The sequence below is a fragment of the Stylophora pistillata genome, chromosome 1, assembly GCF_964205215.1.
Source record: "Stylophora pistillata chromosome 1, jaStyPist1.2, whole genome shotgun sequence".
Taxonomy (NCBI): Eukaryota; Metazoa; Cnidaria; class Anthozoa; order Scleractinia; family Pocilloporidae; genus Stylophora; species Stylophora pistillata.
The window spans coordinates 11,611,760-11,636,353 of NC_142519.1; the positions used below are offsets into that span (position 1 = coordinate 11,611,760).

Below are 24,594 nucleotides of genomic sequence, written 5' to 3' on the forward strand. Positions count from 1 at the left end.
TTCCTTTTTTTTCGTCACAACAACAGTAAATCGAAAAATTCGGGTAAAACATCTCGACATTAACTGATTGAAAAGTATAACCTTATTTCTCGTAGCTCTTATCAGAAATGATCACTACAGAGCTACACTACGGTTACTGCTTGCCATTCGCGTTTCCTGTAAGACAGTTGCACCTCCGCGCAGGCTGTGAGAAACAGAAAGTAGAAAAAGAAAGATAGTGGGATCTGTGAAAAATCCAAGTCTTAGACGAATAATTAATGTACTCAGTCTTAAGAAAAATATCCATACTCAGTTTTCACCACAGAAAGTTCTGTTCATTTGTTCGGTGGTTGTGTGTACTCAAATGTGGCGAGCCTTATGGATTGTTGAGGGGTAACTGTTAAGTGAGTGGCCTTAACTCCGCGTAATCCCACGATATGCCTCCACACCAGTGAGTTATTCTCGCTGTGATCTCTACATATACTTTGCATGGAGTTGTGACTTCAAAACTGCCCATGTTCTGTTCAAACCATTTACCCCTGCCATGCAAACGTTGTGCTTCCAGAAAATCATTACTCTTCCAACTGAAACAGACTTCAGTTCCATAGCTTGGTTTTTCTGGTCTTGCTCGAAACGATATCGGTGCCTCCGTATTAACGTACACTCCGTCAAGTTTCATACGCCACACGAGTGAGTATTTTCCGGGAAGAACACCAATGAAATTTGTATCGATTTCTAGCCAACAAACAGCATTGAGCTGAATGACTTCTCCAAATTCGCTCTCACTATCCTTCGCTTTTTCCAGGTATTTACCGTTTAGATGAACGACTTGAAAAGCAGTAGCTGGCTTCTTAACCGCGCTTGCAGCCAATTTATAAAACAACTTTTTGTATTCTACCTCAGAACTACCATACTCGGAAGTTGCCTGCCGTCCAAACCGTTTCTCGACAAGAGTTTTCCAAATGAAGTTTTTCCTGGATATTTCATTCCAGAATTTACAGGTCTTCCCCAGGTTTATTAGATCTTTGCCGTCCAGAAAGGTTGCAATATGCTCTGCAACAAGCTCTGGAAGAGTTGTGGTGTCGAATGAACAACTCTGAGATTCACTTTGAAGATGTAGTCTTCTTTCTGTCTTTATGGATGCCATTTTGTGCTTTTCTGACGTCCGCCTCGAGATAATAGGAAAGAAAAAGATTTCCTACCTTTTGAAATTCCGCTTTAGTTTCATTTCCCGTTTTACGTTTGTTGCGTGTCACGTGACAATCTCTAGGGGATTGCACGTGCTCCGAGATTTTGGGAGAGAGTTTTACCTTCGTGTAACCGTTTTGGTTTGCAAAACAGTTTTTTAACGTGGTTGCGATTGAGATCGTGATCGTAATGCGATCGTTATTGCGATTTCCCTTTCTTTTGAACGTTATCTTGTAACGCTACACACGGATTAAGAGCGAAAGCTACACCTGGATCAGCTAGGAATTGTTGTCAAGCACTGTATCGTATAAAAACTCAACTAGTGTCCTGCACGGGTTTTTAAAAAGACTAAAATGTTTGCAAATCAGCAGATAGGAAGGATAATGCAAATTTCATTATCTCCAAAGTTTTCCCCATCAGACTATATTCACATAGATACAAATTACAGGAAAAGACACATGGTTGCTTTATTGAAATACTCTCAGTGTATCTATTTGGAAAACACTGACTGCTGTTAAAGTGAACTGCCTTGTAAAACTCACTTGAAAATGGGCATATGGACACCTGCCTTCAAAACTAGTGATACTCAGGAGGTCAAAAACTACTAACTGATAATTTCTTAAATTAACGTTGATAAAGTGTTTGAACAGTTGCTCAGTAAAAGAGTGTCTGAAAAACTTGATCGCATCTTTTTCAAGCGAAGCACGGCATACAGAAAAAGAAGGTTGGGAAACTGGCCACCCTACAATGTTTGATTGAGGACTGGAAATTGACAATAGGTAGAAAGCAGGAACCGTGATGGGCTCCTGGTAGAAAGGGGTTGGTATGTATTTTATACACTGATGTGAGCAAGGCGCTCGACTCTCTTTGCCTTTCATCGGACCCGAATATCATCGGACCCGAATATCATCGGACATTGAATATATTTCAGATTAACCTGCCCTGCTCCACATCTACTGCCGAAATGTCGATGTATGCTGATGACCACCAAATCTACACCTCAGCAGCTAATTTTAAAGCCGTAAGGGAAGCTTTGGAGCAAGAAGGAGCGGAACGAGCTGCGTCGTGGTTGTAGTCGCTAATTTCACACTTTATTTCTTAGCTCACAATCGAGATCAATTTTATGATTCGAACGTATGAGCCTTTGGAATCCGTAACAACGCTAACTGAAAATTTCAACAACCAACTTGTCCGACTCAAAAAACAAAAAGGTAACAACAATGGTATAGGGATAACTACCCATCTGCAAATCCTGAGAAATTCCGAGATGATTCTCTTCCCTAAAAACATTGACCCTGAAGGACAATTTACCAACGTTTGCATGGACGGAAAGGTATAGTAATTAACCTAGACCATATCAAATGACTTGGCGTTCACATCGACAATAGTATCAACTTTAGTGATCTGATCAGTGAACTGTGTGGGAAGGCTAGCAAAAAAGGGGGCCGGATCCTCGTGCGGCTGCGCAATCTCATTCCTTGTGCAGCTAAGGTGACCATACACAAGTCTTCTATCTTACCTTACCTTACCTACTGCCATTTAATATGGATTTTTGCAAGGCTTCTGACAGCAGGAAAATCGAACGCCCTCAAGACCGTGCGTTAAGGGCAGTCTTCAGAAGAAAGCCCGACATCTCAGTATAGGATACTGCTCAAATAATTCATTAGTTTAGATAGAGTAGCGAAAATTACATGTATTGGATTTTTATTGAAGTTTTGTTAATTGTAATTGTAAAGCGCATAGAGTTCAATTTTAATGCGCTGTATAAGAACTTATTATTAAATTAAAATTAATTAAATGATCACAATTACCAACGTGGTCACAATCGCAGCCAGACTGCAAGACACACAGGGCAAGACATTGCTTCACTTAGTGAATAAAGTTAAGGAAAAAACTTGCCCCCACCAGTCTAGCAGAATTTTTTTTTTGTCTAAATAGTTTAAGCTATTATCAGCGTGAAAAAGATTTCAATTTACCTCGGTTACAAATGACAAACATTCAATACGTCACTCCGGACCTGTGCTATAAAACAGACAATGCAACCTCAGTCGTTTAAAAACGCCACAAGGCAGCAAGACAGACCAGTATTCTAGATCGTACTAATGAATGTTGCTACTTTTGTGGATCATGAATGTAGATTTTTGGATTCAAACGGCAGATTGTATCTTATGTTGTAGGGCAGTTTTGATGATTGGAGTGAATGGCCATCACGAGAACGCCGGCCAAAGAAGGGGCAAATTATCGGCTTGCAAGAGCGGTTTAATTTCGACATTTTCGAAGTAAATTTCGGACAATAACCCCCTATATTCAAGGCGGATTTTCTAGCGATACTTTACTTCGATAGAATACTTTTGACTGAGTGTTATACAACCAAAACCTAAGTTATCACAACAGCCATTCAAAAAAAAACAAAAACAAAAAAAAATTTAAAGGAAAAGCCATAAGAAGCCAGTAAAAATTCACTTTAAAACAAGCAAACAGCTTAAAGCGCGGGAGACCGCGACGTGACCAAGTCGCAATTGGTTATCCGCTTTGGATCTAAAAGTGATTGAGAGATAGCACTCGAACTCAGGGCAAACCAAATCATGAATTATCACAATCGCTGAAAACTGTGCAATTCTACAAGTGATTAAAGCGCAATTTTTTTTGTATGACCGCTCATTTTGAGGCCTGGGTCGGGGAAGTTTGTTACGTCATCTACAAGCTGTAAAATGAAGATAATACATATAACCATACATACCTTACTTGAGTCGGTTTGAATAGGGCAGCCAAAGGCTGATGTAGACCTACTTAATAAAAACGCGTCTCCAAAGCAAGAAATATTTGTCGGATTATGGCGCAGAGATAGGATAAATCGATCGTGCGCTGAAAGCTAACCAAAGCCCCGATGAAATTGGCGTCGACATCCCAGCTAACACCACAGAGTCTATCGGACTCTTACGAACGCAAGAAGCACGAGGACGCACACTCAAAGAGCCTAACGAAAGGGGGAGCATTGTATCACTGAACATCAGACATCGAAAAGGGTTTATATTAGACCTAAGCTGAAATAGAAAGCAGAGCCTGGCCTTGTAGGAGCGCCGGTGAATTTTCACCACAGACGCGTTGAGTGACTTGAACAGAGCTCAGAAAATTGGTGCAAGAAAAACGTAGAAGGAGAAATGTGCAAGAGATTTCCAAGAACGTAAAATCAGTGGACATAAACTGGATTACTTTCGAATATCCATTGAAAATTGCTTTGTCTGTCCGGTGGAGAAAGGGCTGGCGGACTTAAATAGTTGGAGTCTGATCTTAGAGCACGTTTTGTATCGTAGGGTGGTATCTGCCTCCCCAAAAGACACCAAGCAAAAAACTTTTAAAAAAGCGGCATTGTCATTTTATTTCAGGCAAATAAAAAAACTACGTGGTGTTTCCATTACAAGGTAATTATCGTAAAAATAATGCAGTGGAATCTTATTTCCGAGTGTTGTTCTCAACATAACACCCTCGACTGTTTTTGGATGTCACTATGTCATTAAGAACAAGCGCTGCACAAAACATGCAAAAGTGGTTAAGCGACGACAGTAGTTAATTAGATCAAAGGTTTACCAAAAGGCTGAGGCAAGTAGCTCCTCACCCATGGCGACGAGAGCTGGCTTGCTGCCTCAACAAATATCAAATTCAAAGAATATAACCTCCGCGCGAATCATTGAGAGATAGGAATCACACAGGCATTTTCTGCACTATCTTAACCTTTATCCTAAAAGAAAATGATGTATGAAAGTTCAATCTCTGAAGGGAAAGAATAAGGCAGCAATAAGCTACTTTTAATTTTTAATCACCAGTACAAAAAAAATTGAAGCAAAAGGCTCTCTTCTTTGAATACGTTTTGCCTCAGTTCCACACATGGTCTGTGCAGTGTTTCAAAGCCTGGGAAGATAAAAGAGACACACTTTTGCTTCAGAATTGAAAAGGATACTACATTACGCTTGATTATCTAACCTGGTTCAAAAGAGTTACAAAGTCAGAATCCACTTCTCTGTAACTTTGCAAGGTCTTGAGACAAGTTGAATGTTTCTTTTGTATTTACTTCATTCCTATCACATGTTAATCATAAGCGGCTAAAAAGTTGTAATGCTAGAAAAAAATAGCGAGTTGTAAAAATAATCTAAATTCTGATTAATGACAAAAGAAGCCAATAGATGAGGATTGATAGATCATTCATAATTTTCTCTAATCATAATAAAGGAAGGTTGAAAGAATTCTGTAGGAATTTTGAAGGCACGGAAGAACCATATGGGTAATCTGCTTTTGAAATGTCTTTAACCAACACAAACTGACAAACTCAAACTCATTTTTGGCAAACTTCTACCAAGAAATGGGCATAGATTGCTCTACTTGACTTACATTGCATTGGATTGCATTGAACTTGTTTTGACACCAGTATGAGGCACCAAGGAAACAGAATTTGCCCTCCTTTTTCAATGCCACTTTATTGAAGGCAGAACATAATCCAATTTCCTGAAAGAGGAGTTTTGTTACTTAGTATAGTTCAGCAGAAAATGCAAATTTTCAACCACATAAGCAGTAAGAGTTGAGCTCTTTTGAGTAAACAACTGCAACAGCATAAAAAGTGGCAGACTATGAAGGAAACTTGTTGCCTGAAGATTAGCAATTCATGACAATTTTTTGTATATCACCAAAGCAATAGCTATTTGGCAAGACTGGATTTTATAAAAAATCCCACTTTGCCCACCTTCAAACCAGCCTGGCTGATAAAAATGCAGGGGGCTCAATGCCAGAGCTAATGCCACATGCAGCCCAACCACTAACCCATTCAAGGATGGGTTGCAAATAGCTCCATGTAGAAAGCTCAGGGGAGGGGGGATGGTAGGTTTTATGACTTATCAGTCACAATAGGAGGATTTGCTTTTTGGATAAAAGTGGATTATCTTGGTTGTGACAGACCCATGCTTTGTGGTGTTCTTTCCAGTGGACCAGATCATTTCAGCTAAGGATAGGATAGGGTTGGAGAAATGTTCAAATTTGAAAGGTTTTTTATTTAGATATTAACTTTGAGTTTATCCTGGGTATGTTTTGGTGAACTCACCCACCTTTGTAATGGTTGCCAAGAGCCTTGGTGCCTACTAAATTAGAAAGTAAATTTGTTGTAAAAGAAAAACTCACCTCACATAGGGTTGCAGGATCACTATCCGCAATCAGATTCAGAATGGCTGGCCCATACTCAGCAACAACTGCAGTGCACTAGTGGGTATTCAAAAATTAATTATTCTTTGAGTTATCGGCATGTTAGACTAACGTAATTCCATTGTTAGACTAAATTAATTCCATTTTGTTTACAAACAAATTAAAGCTCAACCAAAACAAATCAGGTGACTGAATATTACTGTTAAGTACAAGAGACCTGTATACTTAAGTTACAAGTCATAGGGATTACAAACAATGCCATGAATTATTTAAATTGAAATCGGACAACTGAGCTTATTACTATCTCATACAACAAAAGAGTAAAAGAAAGGTTAAAAGTTTGTTTTATACCTCAGAAGCAATCTGGTCTGGCAGATAGCCACAAAATGTTTTCAATGCATTTATAATCTCTTGCTGAGAAAGAAATCAACAAACATAAAATCAACAAATTATTCATTGAATATATATAATTATCTTATTAGATGTTTTGTTGTGTAGTATCGCTGAGTATTTTTATGAGTTGTGCTGCATTTGATGAGCCCATAGGGCGAGTCAAAATACAAATAACGAGTAAAAATACTCTGATACTACACAACAAAACGTCTAACAAGTTATTTATTATCCAACATGCCAAACTGTTATTTCCGTGCGGGCGAATTTCACGGATATTCATTTACGGGGAGTGCGCGACAGAAGTATGCCAAGCGGAACAGAATTGGCGCGTTGTTGTGTTGCTGTTTCTATTTTCTTCATTAAATGAAGAAATTTTCTGGTCGTCAAGCTGTTTTTCTTCGTTTGATTCATCTAATAAACGTGGATCTATATTTGCCAGCCATTCTGACTCTTTGTTGTCGGAAATATGATTCAAATTGTCCGCCACTTTTTTTTTTTTTTTGTAACTACAATCCAATTCTTCGCTTGTGGGATGCGAGAAAACCTGTATAACCGGTACTCTACAATAGACAAGTACAAATACCGTGTGATATTTGTACTCATCTATGGTGTTATTTGTTCTCGTCTATGTGTAGTTGGATTATAAAACAGGAAATCACACATAATGGCATAGTTAAATGGATGGTAACTGATCTATTACTGAAAAATTACACACAGTAACAGGGAATCTATCTGATAGAAGTAAACATTAATGTCAAGTAGTACCTGAGTGTCATTGTCTGCCAGAAACATCTTCAAGACAGTCATGACAGTTTCACAAATTTTACAAGTCTCATTGCTGTTAGGAAGATGGACCTTTGGCTTCTCCATGGCTAAAGAGAAAAAACAACCAAGTATGTGAAATCTAGGTTGTGAGCAGTTCAAAATACAATTTATTTGTTACTATAGATTAAATTAGAATAGCGGTGGAAAAGTTGCTCTCATTAATGGGATTGGAAAAAGAGTGCAGTCTACTCAATGTCTTCTCTTCATTGCTCTCTTTTTCAAGGGAGCAACTTCTTAAGCCACTCATCAAAATGAGGAATTCCACACTCAATGCAGTATGAAGTTTCCCTGTAAAGGCTAATAGTTTCGAAAGAAACTGTTTGGGGCTGTGTCAGTGGGAGTAACGAAATAATTTGGATATATCCATATCCAAATTATTTCCTGTAAAGTGCTTACATCTGAATTCCTTAAATATCTTATTTTCTTAAAAATTAATATCAATATAATATTTAACTCATTATGAGAGATTAAAGAGAATTCTAATTAACAAGGGACTTAACTTCAAGTAACCATTCAGTAGAGGTTAAGACAAACAACAGGCAATTGGGAATCAGTCAAGGAGGCATTATCATTTTGACAATGTAAAGTTTAACATTTTGTTAATTCAAACAGGCTAGATACATACATAAACTATTTCTTCTTGAATTTAAGAGTAGCTTGTAAAAACTAATTTTTTCAAGAGAAGAGATTGGAAAGTAGATTGTTTCTAGTAAACCACCAACTCTAACATATTCTCACCTTCTCCCCAATAATTTTTCTAGACTATTCTTAAGTCAATAGAAGATGAAAATTGATTCCTTTAGAATTTTCTTTATGGGAAGAATTTAGTCTCATGGGAATATTCAGTACTTCCTGGGGAATTTTATCACTTTTCATGCATAAAGCCCTTAAAAGGTTAGGCTCATTAAAACAAACTAAATAACCTAACTTGAATACATGTTGTTGGAAAGGGACTAAGGTTTTACAGGCTATGTACATCATCTCATTTTAAGTACCTTTACCTTTCACCTCACTAGTACAAATTTGAAGTGCTGTACAAACTTCCTTTGGATCAAGTTCTTGAGCAAGGATTTGCAAGATTGCATCACCATACTGATTGATAAACTGTGTACACTAAGAGATGCAAAAAAGAGAGCAATTTTAGAGCCTACAACAAAAAGGAAAATAATAACATACTGTGAGCCTATCATGAGATCAACCAGGCATGATCTTTGTAATGAAAAATGATTGGTTTTCTTATGATGTGGTAGCTTAGATGTGTGATCCATGGTGGAAGAAAAATGATTATCCTTTACAACAAGTGCATTCACTGCAACAAATAACTAACTTTTTCTTCTTGTTGTAGGGAATCTGTAATTTGTTGATTTCTTTCACATGTTAGTCTGCTGCTTTTGGCACCCCATTAATTTAAGCTTATTCCTTCTGTTTTTTCACATATCATTTATGCATCATTATTTTTGTGCTTTACGTATATCATGCTGGCCTAAAAGGAGTGACTATCATTTTTCAGTATGCTAGCTAAAATTTAAGATAGAGATGCAGTTCTTAAAACAAAAATAGTTCTTACCTCAGCAGAGATTGAAGATGGTAAGTAGCTGCAAACTTTGTCCAAAGCGTCCTCAATTTCTTGCTGAAGAAGAGAATTTTAATCTTATTCACAATTATATCAAATCTGCACACCACAAGTGGTACAATGTCAAGCTGCATGTCAACAAAACAAAATTGGATAAAGATAAAATCTTGACAACCTTATTCTATAAATACAGTCTGTCAAGGGCTTTGTCAAAAATATCTTCTTTTCAAAGCAGAAGTTTTTCTTACATATTTCAAAATTCATTAGTCTTCAATTCGATATGCCATTTACACTTGCACATTCAAATGATTAAGATATCTAACCTCTAAATAACAGCTCTGATCAATTCATTTGTTAATAAACCTGTTACTAATCTGATTTGTAACTAAATAAATATAAATGTCCTGGGAAGTGAAGTTGTGTAATACCAAGTCCCAGTTACCAAAACTGTTACTGAACCCCTGAAAACAGAGTCTCTTTAAAGGGTAGGATAACAAGGATCACTGTTTTGTATTTGTATTTACGAATATTTGTATTTGTACTTACGAATATTTATACAGGATAGCCCAGTTTAGCAGACAGCTAGTTTAAATGGGGCCCTGTGAACACCCACCCATCCCACCCCAAGGGAGGACATCCACCACACAGTAATCTCGTGTGTATGGGAAATTAACGTCTCCTACCCCTAACCATGCAGGAGACGGGGCCTACGGTTTATTCGTCCTTATCCGAGAAGACTACAATATCTATCCATTTCTTGACATCATAGAAAGGTGGCAAATTCTCCTCAGTTATTTTAAGACCACGGGTTTTGGTCCGGCCAGGGCTCAATCCCTCTTCCTCCTGCACAACACAATCTGGCGCAGTAAATCTAATTTCCTCTTACATTTATCACCTGGAGTCACATATTTCTTTCACAAGAATAAAGGAAAGGATCACCAACTAAAGAAAGTTGTTTTGATTGTTAGACAAATTTGGATCATCAACATCTTTAGGAAATGTATGGAGAATGGAAATGGAGAACATAAATCTGCTCTTAACCAAGTGCAAAGTCATGATGGCTGGATATTGGCCAAGTTCTTTTCTGCATTTTTATGAACTGAAACAAAGTTGAGGTCCACAAAAATGTAAACAAAAGAATGAGACTTATATCCAGCCATTTTGGCCGAACAAGCTTGGTTAACAAAGGATTTACCATAATTATTGCCAAAAGATTTCGCTTTATTAAGAATCAAGAATTACTTGTTTACTTCAAGAGCTGGGAAAGAAAGCCAGTTGTGTTTGTAGCACAACAAACTCACGAAAGTCGTCTCTGTTTTCTTTGTTTTGACATCTTCTGCCACTTTTTGCATTTCCATCAATGAAATTCTCCAAGAATTATGAATTTAAAGTTGTTCTTATTCTATTTTTTTCATGCAAGGCATCAATGTGTGCAGTCCTGAGTGGGCAAGATGGGCCCATCTAGCTCACTCGTGTAGCTAATCAGATCACAGGATTAGCTTTATCTTGCCTACAAGCACTACGAGCAATGTAATAAATATGCACACTGATGTCAAAGTGTAAAGGGCTAATTAGTCTTTTCATCCACCCCTTTCTATTTATCTACTATTATCTTTCACGCACCCGAGTTGCATTCTGCTTGAGAATGGAATCAAGTTTGTCCATGATAAACTCGCACAAAATACACTGAGGAGAAGCCTTGAAAGGTTTGGATTTGACAACAGCTGGCTTGTGCTTGGCAGCAAGAACGAGAGGTGTCATCAGTGTTTTCATCTGTTTCTGCAAGGGCTTGAAGATGAGCTTGGCTTCAACTTGTTTCACCTTGCTTGAACATAATCCCAACATTGTACAAAGTTGCTGAGGATCAGCCTTTAATCAGAAAAAAGTACACGTCTTACACTGTTTCTGAGTTTATTCCATGACTTAGGGATATCTACATTGCACTGATGATCGGACAAAATCCTGGACAACCTCCTTCAAAATAACATCTGGAAATCAAAATTCCCATAACTGTTCATTTCTTTACACTCATTAATTCAATTCCTCCAGAGGTTTGAAACTTTAAATTTCTGGTGAGAAACCAGAAAAATTTTTTTTTTGTTAGAAACAAACTTAATACATCTTAAGAACATTGAAGAGGCATTCATTTTTCAGTAACTTTAGAAAACTGCTGGTCACATTTGGACATTTCTGTCAACAACAGAAGATTAAAAACTTACCAAGTACTCCAAAATGGTGTTAATGAGCAGTGGTTCATACTGATCAATTAAGGATTTGCACTGCAATTAAATAAAAAACATTTAAGTTACAACAAAAAGACCTTATAAACATTCCAAAACAGTGTCTTAATCTACCTGATCTAGCATAAATTTTTAACAATAAAAAATTGCAAAAAAACATTTCTTAAAAACACTTTAAGATCAAGAAATGTTTTATTGTAATTTTTTATTGTTAATTCTTTTCAAAATCACTTCTTATTTGTATCCATAAATTTCAAGAGCTAATATTTGGGTCTTTCATTACAAGATTAAGTCAAGCCAATTACTCCTAGCAAACTACTAATTACAGATCATTGTCAACAGAGTTTTGGAAAGTATTTCAAAACAAGCTTTGTAGGTGGAAATTTGTAGTGTGATTATCAAAACATTACATGTGGTTCAGAGATAAATGAAAGCAGCTTAATTCTTTTCTCAATTTGCCTCAAGCTTCAAGTTACATTGTGGGTTAAGTTCTTAACATCAACTACGGTTTCTATTGTCATCACTGGAGATAACCTTTTCAGCATATTTTTTTCAGACAGTTTCTGTACTAATTAGTATCTATAAGAACCTACCATCAACAACTGTCTTCCTTAATGTTGGCACTCGCTTGGAAATTAGAGGAGTTTGAAAGATTAACTGCTTCGGAACTCATTATCAAGCTGAACCAAACCTACCATTGATGCATAAGATCCACCAAACTTCTCACAAACTTCCTCTAATAGAGTAATGAGCTCTGTCTGAAATGATTTTTTTAAACAACTGTTACTAAGACAGGTATAATATCGACTAATTCTACAACTATTAGAGTTGATGGTCAAAACTCTTAAATTTTAAGAAATTTGCCCGATTCTTAAACACCTGAAAGAGCCCAGGATTACACAATGCACATTATGACAGAAAAGAACAAAACTGATGTTGTGACTTTCATTTGACAGTATTTCCAAACATCAGTTTGTACAAATTATGAAACCTTTCTAAATCTGTCGGCTGGTGTATTTTCACTTTCATAATTGTTTGCATCATGATTTGGTCACTTGAGACGTGGATCCTGACATTTGGACTGCATACTGTTGGTCTTCTTCATGCTGTTGTGCTCAGCTGTGATTGGATAGAATTCCACAGCTGTGATTGGTGCATCCTTGGAACAGGTTCCCTCTATGGACAGCTCTGCATGGCTCTCCTGCAGTTGTGTTTCTTGATTGTTCGCATCTAGGCTTCTGAGTATTCTATTCCGCTTTCCTTGTTGACGTTGTTGCAGAACACAGATAGAACCTGATCCGAGGAGATATATCAGTCACAGTCGTGATGTGGAATTCCATTCAATTACAGCTAAGCACAGCAGCATAGAGGTGACCCATACTCAATGGAGCTAATGGCCTGAAGAAAACTAACAATATGCAGTCAAAAATGTTGCAATCCTCATCCAAGGTGACCATATAGTGAGACAAACAATTCTACTTCTCTTTTGATATTGTTATTTACCATGTTGACAAACCAAAACCTATTCTAATGAGTTTTGTTTTCATTTCTGTGAGCTCTTTTGCAGTTTGAGTTAGATCCTTAACAATGTTATTTTGTAAAGCCCAAAAATTCAGCAAATAGTTTTAAAGATCTTAGAGAAAAATAAGAAGACATGCAAGATGAAAACTTAAATGAGTAACTTACTTGAGTTGCATTTTGCTCCAGGTATCCTCTGAGCAAAGGGTCAAGTTCTTTACAGACATCACAAGCAACCTCATAAAAGAGAGCGTTTGCACATGTAGTTTTCACAACTTGATAAAAAGCATTTCAATTCTGATATACAGACTTCTTTCCACAAAGAAAATTGCTAGTAATAAAAAAGGCTTGAAGTACAATAAGATATATATTTTAACTCTTACATTTACTTGAGACATCATTCTTTGAAAGTTACCAGTCCACTACATAACTTACCTTCTGTTTTAATTTGATTATTAGAGACCTAGGTGTTCATCAAATTTTTGGACCTTGGCAGGCTCATTTGAAGTGAGCACTCATTCAGAGCTGTGTATTTATCAAATTTTCACCATTCTCAGAAAGTGAGCAAGTATATTTTGCAACTAAACAATAAATAATATCAAAACTTGAAGGTGTACCAAAGCAGAATCATAACAGTTCATTGAGGGCTGCTTAAAAATGATAAGACAACTCAGTCGTTGTGAAGACTTATGGTAGCACTCTTTCAATTTCCATCACATTGTCACAATTAAGGGGTGGGTAGTTGTCAAGGCCGAGTGCTTATTTACTTTTCCTACCTATAGGGTGGGCTCTTTTTCAAGGTGGGCACTTATTTGAGGTTGGGTGCTTAATCAAATGTAGTTATTTGTTTAGCATGGCGATGTATATCTCCAACTTATGTACTTATTTTTGTGTCTTTAAACATTAAGATTAGCACCAACTCATCAATGGTAAAATAACCCACAATTTCCCTCCAGATGTCTAGAAAATAAACTGAAGGTTTTTTAAATACCTCCTCTTTAACCGACCAAACTTTTGTACGACAGTGTTCCAATGCATTGCATTCTACAGCTTGTTTGTACTTTGCACACCAGTATGAGGGACCCCATGAACATTTCTCTTGTCCCAAAGGAGATGCACTGGCTGCAAAATAATTTATCTCAATATGATTTGCCCATAATTGACCAAAGATAAGTGTACCTCCCTGTCAGTAAGGGAAAAGGTGAATTTTTTCACGGTAGAAAGTAAAAATGAAAGCTAACCCTTAAAACAGGTGTTATATTACGGATTTTAGTGTCGGACCTAATGCGTTTGGTAACAAGCCAACAAGGCATTGTGAAAGGATTGTATTTAAGAAGTAAACAAAACTCTCATGATAAGAATCATCATATACTCCTTTGTACTAGGCATCGAAGAAAGGATTAACCACTGTCAGAAAAATCTCTTTAGTATTTAAGCTCAAATTTTTATTCACGCATCCTATTTCATACCCTACGAGCAGAGGTCCCTTCGATATCGACCCCTAGCCTATTTCATTGTGCTACATTTAGTTCATGACGCAACTCAAAAGGAGCTGAAGAAAACCGTGTACGGGCCCTAGCTTTCCCCAAGCAATCTTTGAAAGCTATCGTCCCTTTAATGAACACAGTCGCAATATCTACATGACGAGTTAAATTCTTCGAACATCCCTTTCTAAGTGAAATTTGCGGTCGAGAACTTTGCGCCTAGTGTTGGCATATATAATACATGTCGAGAACTTGTGACAAATTGAGCCAGTTTTCAGTTACACAAACTTACCAATTCCATCTTCTTTTAACTAAACATAGGCTTAGGAATTTAGAGAAAACCAAGAAATGTTAAAAAGAGTCCAATAATGGATGCTCCATCGGAGAACTACTGTTCCGGCATTAGTGGTGTGAAACTGAAAGTCCATCAAAGGAAAACTGTATGTTTCCCAACTAGCGAAAAGTGGTATTCACGAATATAGTCGACATTTAAGCCGCAAAGAATGATTGATCTTTCTTGAACTTAGAGTAATGTCTCACTTAGTAAGGAGCTCGTGGGTAATGCTGATCATGGCAAATAAAATTCTCTTCAGCCAAAATTTCGTTCTGAATCATATACTAGACTTGTGAAGTTCAGACAATTTTGTGGAAAATGAAACTACATGCCCACAATGAACTCCAAAAGAGATTTGAAACGAAGTTTAAAATCTCAAAATAAACTCACCTGAGGCAACGAAAAGCACAAAAACTATAGAAGCGAACGACATATTAACGAATTCGTCTGAGTACGCCTGGAAATACTGCTCTCAGAGTTACGGAAGCAAATTTTGTACGTAATGTCAATTTACAGCGTGATAGTCACGAGACGAAGCGCCTGATGCCAGCCAATCACTGATCACTCACCGCCTTCAAAGTGTGTCACATGATTAACATCTTACGGCACGTCCCACTCCCCACCCACTGTACTCTTAGATTTGGCTGAAAAGGTAGTTTCATCTGCTAATTTTTAGTGTAAGTTTTGCATTTCGGTCTCTCCTGAGAGGAAAACGAGAAAAATCCTCGGAAAATAATACCCCACAGTATCGGTTTGAAAGGTTTGTTAAGTATGAAGGACGAGGCAGCCGAACGAAATAATATCTCAATTCTCGTTACGTAACCGTAGTCAAGCAGGTTTTCTAAAATCAGTTTTGTTCAAGAAAACCCTCTTAACTATAAAGATAGACAACGAGGAGCTCCCCTTCGTAGTGTTATCCACCGTGTGAGTCAACAGAACGTACAGGTAGGTTATCCCGGACAGCCGCATGAATGAAAACGGTCGACCTGTCATATGAAGCTTACATAAAGTACTAACTTACCTCCAAAACTAGTTCCCAGTGTCTTTCGGTTACTCGATGGAAACGAAGGAATGAGGACAGAAATGATATGTTTATTGTTTTGACTTTTATTGGTGAAATTCAGCGGCGTATACTCTTTTCAGCTGATACACGTAAGATCGTAAGTATTTTGAAAGGAATAGAAGTGTACGAATAAGAGGAAGACATGGATGGTCCTCAGGATGGTGCGAACGCTTCTGACAGTTCAGAGGACAGTCAACAGAAGACTGCCAAGATTGTGTCACATATGGCTTTAGCACACGAATTGCTAATGGATGGTTCGTTCAAAATTCAGACGGAACTTCCTCAAAACTCGTAAGATCTGTTATTAATTTGATAACTCTATTGGAGCGTGGCCTAAGTAAGAGATTTACCTTTTCATTTTTCTATATTGGTCATCATTGCATCGTGAAAAAGCAAGAACGATAAGGCGCGCGCGTTTTTGTTTACATGGAAAATTAAAAATTCGTGAGGATCAAAGCGTATTTAGTTGGTGAAGACGAAATCATGGTTTCCACTGAGAAGTTATATTTTCGCGAAATGTTTTTCATCTTAAAATTAGCGGCTTATTTACCCACTGAGGATAAGGAGATCATCTCGTAGTGCATTTGTTAGTTGTAATTTTCCTAGTATTATGAGTTATGTTTAACATTTCATGCGAAATTTCCCAAAGAATTTTATTTCTTATAAGATCGAAGAGCAGCTATTATTTTCAAAGAGTCAAAAGTAGGTAAAGCGACGCGAACGATAAAGGAGATAATTTTTCTATTCTGAGCACAGTTGACATATTTGACACGTTTTTATACATAGTACATACATACATACTTTATTTGTCACGAAGGTCGATAAAAGGCAGCTAAAAAGCTGATGTGGACCTACAAACTAAAGTGTATCTACAAAATTTAAATAATAATAATAACAAACTTGTGAATTGATGGTAAGTAAGAAAAGATGTAATACCTAGTAAGATAATTTACTATTAATTGACTATAATGTTAAATATAAATAAAATAAGTAAAAATAGTAAAATAACATTAATATATGTAGTTTACAATGTCTATTTATTCCTTGTAAACCATTTAAATGTTATTTTAACTAAAATGTCGGATTTTGCTTTAAGAGCAGATTTAAAAGAAACAGTGTTCGGTTTGCTCTTTAAGTACATGGGTGAGTTGTTCCATAGAATAGATGCGTGGTGAGAGAAGGAAGATCGACGGAAGTCACTTTTAGGGTGTTGCACGTATGGTTTCAGACTGTCCCTTAGATTTCTCAAAAGAGAGTGTTTAATAGAGAGCTTATACCAGCCAGAGCTCTATTGTAAAATGCCTCATAAGATATAGTTGCATTCCCTTTTTTGTAGATGTATGATAAGGACTTCCATTTTGTTGCTGCCAGGACTTCAGTGTTGACGGTCTCTCATATGAAAGTAACATCATCCGTGAATTATTATCAGGGAAAAAGAGAGTGTTTGATCTCTAAAATGTGAAAAAGTCGACTTAGTGAATTATTGGTTGATAAACATTCTTGCCTTGTTTGATAACTAATGAGTATTTCAGCCAAAAGAAAAAGGACTTATTTTGAAAAGGAAGTTTTATTCATAGTTTTTATGAAAGAACATGTAGTTGTTGATGCTTCCTCCAGGTTTCTCTCACTAAGACTTATTGAATATGAGAATTTATTACGCGGCTCAGGCAGTCAGAGGGCCAATGACTAAAATCAACCAATCAAAATGCTCTACTGCCGGTCAATATTCTCTCAATATTGTACCAGGCACTGTCCCGAATGGTCCTGAATTATACCACACTTGTGTCCCTTTGAACTTCAGTCCTATAATAAATCTCTTATTAACCAAGCTTGCTTGGGACCATACTGGAAGAATATTGGCTCTCGTGCTTGGTTAATAAGATATATGTCTCCTTCCCCTTGAGGGATGTTAGTGGAGTGCAGGTAATCTCCAAGCATTCTTTGGTATTGCCTATTATTCCTCAGGGAAGAAAGAAAGGCTGTGAGAGTAATAAAAAGTACCAGAGAGAGGACAATCTCTTTGTTCGAGACCCAAGCACCCTTATTATAAGGCCACCATGCTACCATTATTAGAGACACCATCTCATCCTTCTAAATGTATTTTAGATTCTTAGTGTTATTTGAGCAGTACCTGACTCTGTTTGCCGTAATGTGTTCAGTTTGATTGCTTAACCATTTTTACTCCCAAACGAAATAATTAACCTGTAACTTTTTCCTGTAACATCAATTCATTATCTAGTAAATATTCTAAAGGTCATGAGTGATTCAAAACTATGGTGGTTGTTTCAACATATACTTTAATTCTTTCTAGACTGGAAAAACAAGTCAGGGATGTTGTTCACAAGGCATTTTGGGATAAACTTCGGGAAGAACTCAATCAGAAGCCCCCTGTCTTCAATCAAGCATTATCTCTATTACAAGAACTTAAGGAGGTGAACTATATCTGATCAATGACTACAGCTGAAGTCAGATAATTTGGTTTTCTTAACTGATTTTGAATATATGAAAATCCCATATGTGAACTGTGGGTTAAGAAATGAATATCAAAGCAATCTTTGCAGTTATGAATACGACTTGAGTAGTAGTGAAAATAAGGCCTGAAAAAAATTCAAGCCTGTACAGGATTTGAACCCATAACCTCTACAATACTGGTGAAGTGCTCTACCAACTGAGCAAACAAGCCGACTAGGAGCTGGTCATTATGATAACATAAATTGTCCATCATTAAGATGTTTTTAAGCTGATGTTTCAAGTCTTCAAGCTCTCTGTTGGAGCTGAACTTAGACTCACTGATAATACTTAAACAATAACTTTAGTCTAAACTGTTAGGTAGGAAAGGGGAAACTCTACTAAGTCAGTAAGAATGGTAGTGTGAAGGGCTTCAGAATGGTTCTGTTTTTTAAAAAAGATTTAGAGCACCTCATTCCTTCTCAGGACTCTCACATCTTGTTAGTGCATAATGTACTAGAGTGTAGTTCTAAATGTACTATTTGGTATGTAGAGGGGGAGGGCATAACTTTTTGAAGAACTTGACTTAAACATGTGGTAAATTTGTCTTAACATCACACACATAATTATGTCCTCTTGTTTTCATAGAACATGCTTTCATTGCTTCTTCCATATCAAAATTCACTCAGAACACACATCAATGAAATGTTGGACCTAGATCTTATAAAGCAACAGGCTGATCATGGCATTCTGGACATCTCCAAACTTGCACAGTCTATTGTTGGTTTCCTCAGCAAAATGTGTGCTCCAGCAAGAGATGAACAGGCCAAAAAGATCTTACTCAATGAAGATATTGTGGATCTGTTCAGGTGAGCTGATAAAAAGTTGGTAGTTTAAATAAGAACATGATTAAACAAAAGACATGAGTTTGAACTTTTATGTTATTATTATTTTCCATTTGCATTCAGGGAGGTGTTTAGCTTGATAGATGCAATGAAGGTTGATATGGCCAACTTTCAGCTACAGACGATCAAACCTCATCTTATGCAGCAGTCAGTAGAGTACGAAAGGAAAAAGTTTAAAGATTATCTTCAATCCAATCCAGGTAGTTAAATCGCTCATTGTATCACAAATTATTGAATGCATAAAGTTGCAAAAACTTTAGACAAAACAGGTGGTGCGTATGATGCATGATCCTCGCAGTAGATAGTGCTATTTATGTAATAGCGAAAATCAGACCTGAAAAAAATCAGGCCTGTACGGGATTCGAACCACTGACCTCTGTGATACTAGTGCAGCGCTCTACCAATTGAGCTAACAAGCCAACTGGGAGCAGGCCGTTAAGTTGATTCGTAATAAACCTGTGATGATAAAACAGATACAATGAATAACCGCAGTTCAAAATATATGAACTTTCATATATTCATTGTACCCAAAACAGGTTGTGCAGTCTCTAGAAATGTATTGTTACAGTATCTCACTCTCTTATTTTCTCAGAGATTACATATATCTTATTAACCAAGCGCGAGGGCTGTACTGGGAAAATATCGGCCTGAGGTCTGTGACAGTATGCACCGAGCGCAGCGAGGTCTGTACAAAAAAGACCAAGGGCCGATATTCTTCCAGTATGGTCTCGAGCAAGTTTGGTTAATAAGAGATTTATTATACGACTGAAGTTCAAAGGGACACAAGTGCGGTATCGTTTGGGACCATTTGGGACAGTGCCCGGTACAATACTGAGAGAATATTGACTGGCAATAGAGCATTTTGATTGGTTGATTTTAGTTATTGGCCCTCTGACTGCCCGAGTCGTGTAATAAATTGTGGTAATTAACAAGAATTATTATGTCTTCATAACTTCAAGAAGGGTTTCTTTGGTTTTCAAAATTCAACTGTAACTCTCAAGAAATTCGATTTTAGCTGGCAGTTCAAATTTCCAGTTAGGAACATTTTTGGCTTCTACGGGAATCTTGCCCCTACCTATTTTAAAAACTAAAGGAACTAATAAAAATTTTGTAACTTAACATAACAATTAATAAAGGAATTAAACTGAGATGATGGAGGACAGAGACTATTAATTGAAACTGATACACACCAAATGTTAGAAAATTAAAATTTAAGGTTTAAGTATTTCAAATTTTAGAAAACTGTGACTTTGCTCCTTTAGTGCATGTACTGACCTCCCCGTAGAGTTTCCATCAGTCCAAGGTGGCACGGTTTTTCAGGACTGAATTGCTAGATTTGACAAAGGTTTGCCTTTCTCCAGGTGGTCTTATGTCAACTAAAGTTTGGCTCAAACGAGGGGCACAAGTAGCCACAGGAGTTGGTGTCAGGGCTGCTGCACAAGTCTCTGCAGAAGCAGTTGACACCACAGACTTTACACTGCAGAAACTACAAGATGCTGATTTGATTGATGTGTTAGTGCATGGATATTTAGGAATAATCTTTGGGGAGGCAGGCTGGCCATTTCCAGAGGTAATTAACACGAATTTCTTAACGTCCTGCTTCAAAGTTTTTTTCATTCTCCCTTCCATCCCCAAGTGTCCTTGCATACTGCTTGGAGCAGCAGTTTGTGGCAAATGTCGTGTGAGTAAATAGAGTAAGAGAGATGGCAAACATCTCTGTTTATTTCATTACCGAGCTGAAAAAAAATTCCCATCCTTCTTATTCAATTTACCCGCAGTCACTCTCCACATGCAGATCCTAGTTGTTTGCATGACTCGCGTCACTAATGGACCCAGTAATGAGCGAACTCACCGAAGAGTCTTTCAGTGGTTCAGTGGTAATGCATCGGAGCGCAGAATGTCAGAGGTTTGACTTCCACGTCTCAAAAAACGTCCGTGCTTAAGTTCCTTATTTTTGATTGTTAGTTTGTTTGTTTTCTTTTTACAGACCTTGATTATGGATGAATTCCGATTGGCTGAGATGAGGTGGAGTGTTCGTCGAACCACTCTTATTGCAGCTGTGCTACTGGTGACCCTGAACACTATAGGTCAGCAGTTAGCTTCAGATGCGGCATATTTGGCCACCCTTAAGGAAGTGCTGTACATTCTCTTGGATGGAGTACCTGAAGGGTAAGACGAAATTGGTGCATTTCTCGCAATAATCAGTTAAAACTGTCTCCTAGTTCTTCGTCCCACGCTCGTGACAAGACAAACAAAGGTCTTTCTTTTTTCCATCACCGAGCTCAAAATTATTGTCTTTCTTACGGTATTTAACCAAACGAAGCTTTCTACATTGCTGCTCTGAACAGAATGTAGAAGACGCAGGTCACACATGAACTTTTTAAAAGGCCTAGCCCTCCAATTCTCTCTAGCTCCGTGGTAGAATATAGCGCGGATTTCCATGGTCTTAGGTTCAGGGTTCGTGCTACTCCTTAAACTCCTTTAAAACTACTTGAAAGTCAAATTTAAGTCCTTAAATACTCCTTAAAAAATCCTTAAATTTAACTCTGAAATTCCTGCACGAACCCTGTAGGTTCAATCCTTCAAGAGCACTTGGATTTTCTTTGTACCACACTCGTGGAAAGACCAACAAATATAAATCTTCATCGTCAACTTGTCAAGAAAAACTTGTGACCCGTTATGTCCCTTCTATTGCTACAGTGATTTCCCTTCTGCTCTCCCTGGAGTGTATGAACAGACCGTACGTGAAACTGAAAAGCTACTACAAGAAAGGGGACTGAAGCAACTCTCTTCACAACAAAAGGACCTGCTGAAAGGACAAACAGAAGGAATCACATCAGCAGACCACACAGTGTTTCATTTGATCTGTAAGTACGCCAGATTGGTGCCTCTCGTTTCACTCAGTGTCACCACCATTAACCCCATTTCAATTTGCCATCTTACCAATTTAACTTACCATGGATTCGTCCCGGCCGTTTTTGGGCGAAGCCGGGCCCGTTTTACAGGGAGTGGTCTTCGTGGTCCTATTGTTTCTGGGTTGAACTCTGAAATTCTTTCTGAGATTGCTTGGTCGGAACATAGTTAATAGTTAAGGTAATAATAACATAGTTAAGGTGGCTCGTACCGGTTTTCATCTTTTTGATGGTTTGTAACTTTGAAAGAATACAACAGAAAGACTGACTAAGGCCAGTTGAACACTTTTACGGGGTTGAATTACATAATCATTGGTTATCCAAAAATAAGTGTCATTTCGTCACTAGCAGTTTCCATGGCAACGCTTTCATAGGCTTATTCAGACGCATTTTTTAGCTTGTGGCTTAAATAATTCGAAAACTAACCCGGTGACCCCCTGATTTTTTTCAGTGATTGCTTTGGGCACTTGAAAAGGAAAATACACAAAGATTTTTAAAAAATTATACGGAGCGGAATTTCAGAAAATCTACAAAAGGGCAATTTTCACACATCGCAAATTTCCTTCCATATAATTTTCTAGTTTTTTTTCTGATGATTCCTTTCGACGTTATTATCATATTGGAACAATAAAAAGAAGGGGTCACCGGACTTGTTTTCATGCAATAGCTTTCGTGAGTTTAGCAATTTCCACGCGCCTTCTCGCGCATTTAAAAATCTGGATTCTATAAGATCGACATTTGCTCATGATCTGTTTTAGCTACCGCTGACAATTGCGTTTGCTCGCGCGAGCACCTACGATCTGATGATTACAGACGTTTACTGCTAAGAAAATCATTAAACAGCCGTCAAAGACAGCCTCCCGAGCTCATATTAAAAATCCTACACATGACTTCTGGCTATATCATATTATTTCCTTGAAGTTTCAAAGTCTTCTTCCACTTCAGGTAGATTATCCTTCACTTGAGTTCTTCTTTTTTCGCCGTCACAAGATTTCATATCGGTTGAATATTTCTTTTAAATGTGAAGTGAAGCAACCTTTACTTCTCCGAAAATCGTCTTCGTTATCTTAGTTTCTATCTCCTGCATTCAAAGTGGTCGCTCAACACATCAAATACAAGCTCTTTGGTAAACTTCTCACAAAAGTAGAAAAAAATTCCACGCGCCGCCATCTTTGTTTTGAATTTTCATCTTTTGATCTCGCGCTTCTTTCGCACGTTTCCCTCGCGCGCGTCACGCAAGAGTAACCTGTTTCCCACGCGAGGAAACTGGTACGAGCCACCTTATACGCTGTAAATATTGCTGATTCCAGAAAATGCAGGACTTTCCCTCAAACATAGTTCGGCTCAACTTGCCCTTGAAACTTCACATTTTAAGTTTTGATTTGATTCTGATACGTTTTTCTTTTTATTATTTTTGCACAGCCACTCGTGCATACGACTTCATGTTCAACAGCATAAAGAGACGATTTCTTCAAAAGGGAAGCAGAGAGGGTGGCCAATCCACCCACCCAGTTATCCCTCAGGGTTTAACAAGTGTGAACACTGAACTATCTGAGATTACCGGCAGGTTTTCTCGTGTAGTTGGACACAACTTGGCTGTCTTTGCTCCATTTTATGAGGATCTTCTAACTGAGATAAAAGGCTCTTGACAGTGAGTTATGATAGTCACGTGGCATCTTCAGATATACTTAATTGAAATAAAGTTGTCATAGAAGAAGCAAAAAGGAAAAAATGAAAAAAAGAAAAAAAAGCCATATGAGTTATTTTGTAAAATCTAATATAAAATTAGTCCAGGTTATCTTATATATCATATAATTATCAACTGTTCGTAAAAAAAGAATTGGATTAGAGACGTGGGAAAATGAATTTGAATCAATTCAAATCAGTTTTTAAAGCATGCGTTGCACATCTGTTGAGATGAATTTCCTCATTGACTCTTTCATGTTTGCTTTTTGCAATTTTCTTTGACTACTTATTACAAAGGATTTCTTGAGCATTTCCTTGGCGCTTTACTCAGCCTTTTGTGTTAAGGAAAAAAAATCTTGAACATAATTACATTATCCAAGCTACGTGCTTGTTAAATGAATGATTCACTGTGCTCACACGAGTTTTTTGATGTGTCTTAAAAGGTGCGCCTTTTTCTCGAGTGTCTTTGTAAGGATGATTTTATCTTTCCTTTAGATTCGATTTTCTGCAGCGTATGTTACGTTTGTACGTTTGTAAGAATATCAGCGGAGAGAAATGACACTCACCACTGGAAGTAGTTTACAAAGTTTTAGATAATTTTAACGATTTCGAAGTCTCATGTGATAGTGATATAAAGTATGACAGACTAAATAAAAAGTGTGTGAAGAGGTTACACGTTCAGGGAGGCCTTGTGGTATTTGTCGAGTCCCGTGTTATAGGAATATTGATATAATTTGAATATATCAACAAAGTTGAAATGGGATTATAAAAGCTGATGTTTCGAGCGTTAGCCCTTCGTCGGAGCGAATAGGGGAATTGTGGGTTGTGTGTGCTTTTAAAGGCAGAAAAAGGAGCTACG

General features: G+C 37.4%; 2 protein-coding genes across 4 annotated transcripts; one reads left to right on the plus strand and one right to left on the minus strand.

The window, feature by feature from the left end:
- Window positions 1-4,963: 4,963 nt before the first annotated feature.
- LOC111342381 (prosaposin) lies at window positions 4,964-15,271 on the minus strand. Of its 2 annotated transcripts, none has more exons than XM_022949455.2 (13): window positions 15,112-15,271; window positions 13,895-14,025; window positions 13,072-13,140; window positions 12,081-12,143; window positions 11,365-11,424; window positions 10,769-11,014; window positions 9,140-9,202; window positions 8,574-8,685; window positions 7,513-7,619; window positions 6,706-6,768; window positions 6,334-6,411; window positions 5,554-5,667; window positions 4,964-5,076 (listed from the first exon to the last, which is right to left on the minus strand). In XM_022949455.2, exons 1-13 carry the CDS (start codon window positions 15,152-15,154, stop codon window positions 5,041-5,043), a joined length of 1,185 nt encoding a protein of 394 aa, XP_022805190.2. In that variant the 5' UTR covers window positions 15,155-15,271; the 3' UTR covers window positions 4,964-5,040. The 2 variants fall into 2 exon arrangements, with proteins under 2 accessions (XP_022805190.2, XP_022805189.2); XM_022949454.2 differs by having other exon boundaries at window positions 8,568-8,685.
- A 517-nt stretch (window positions 15,272-15,788) lies between these two features.
- Window positions 15,789-23,889, plus strand: LOC111342380 (T-complex protein 11-like protein 1). Of its 2 annotated transcripts, none has more exons than XM_022949453.2 (8): window positions 15,789-16,075; window positions 18,096-18,216; window positions 18,881-19,101; window positions 19,201-19,337; window positions 20,499-20,707; window positions 21,125-21,306; window positions 21,838-22,004; window positions 23,472-23,889. In XM_022949453.2, exons 1-8 carry the CDS (start codon window positions 15,927-15,929, stop codon window positions 23,696-23,698), a joined length of 1,413 nt encoding a protein of 470 aa, XP_022805188.1. In that variant the 5' UTR covers window positions 15,789-15,926; the 3' UTR covers window positions 23,699-23,889. The 2 variants fall into 2 exon arrangements, with proteins under 2 accessions (XP_022805188.1, XP_088593062.1); XM_088736936.1 differs by having other exon boundaries at window positions 15,887-16,075; window positions 18,922-19,101.
- The last annotated feature ends 705 nt before the right edge of the window (window positions 23,890-24,594 follow it).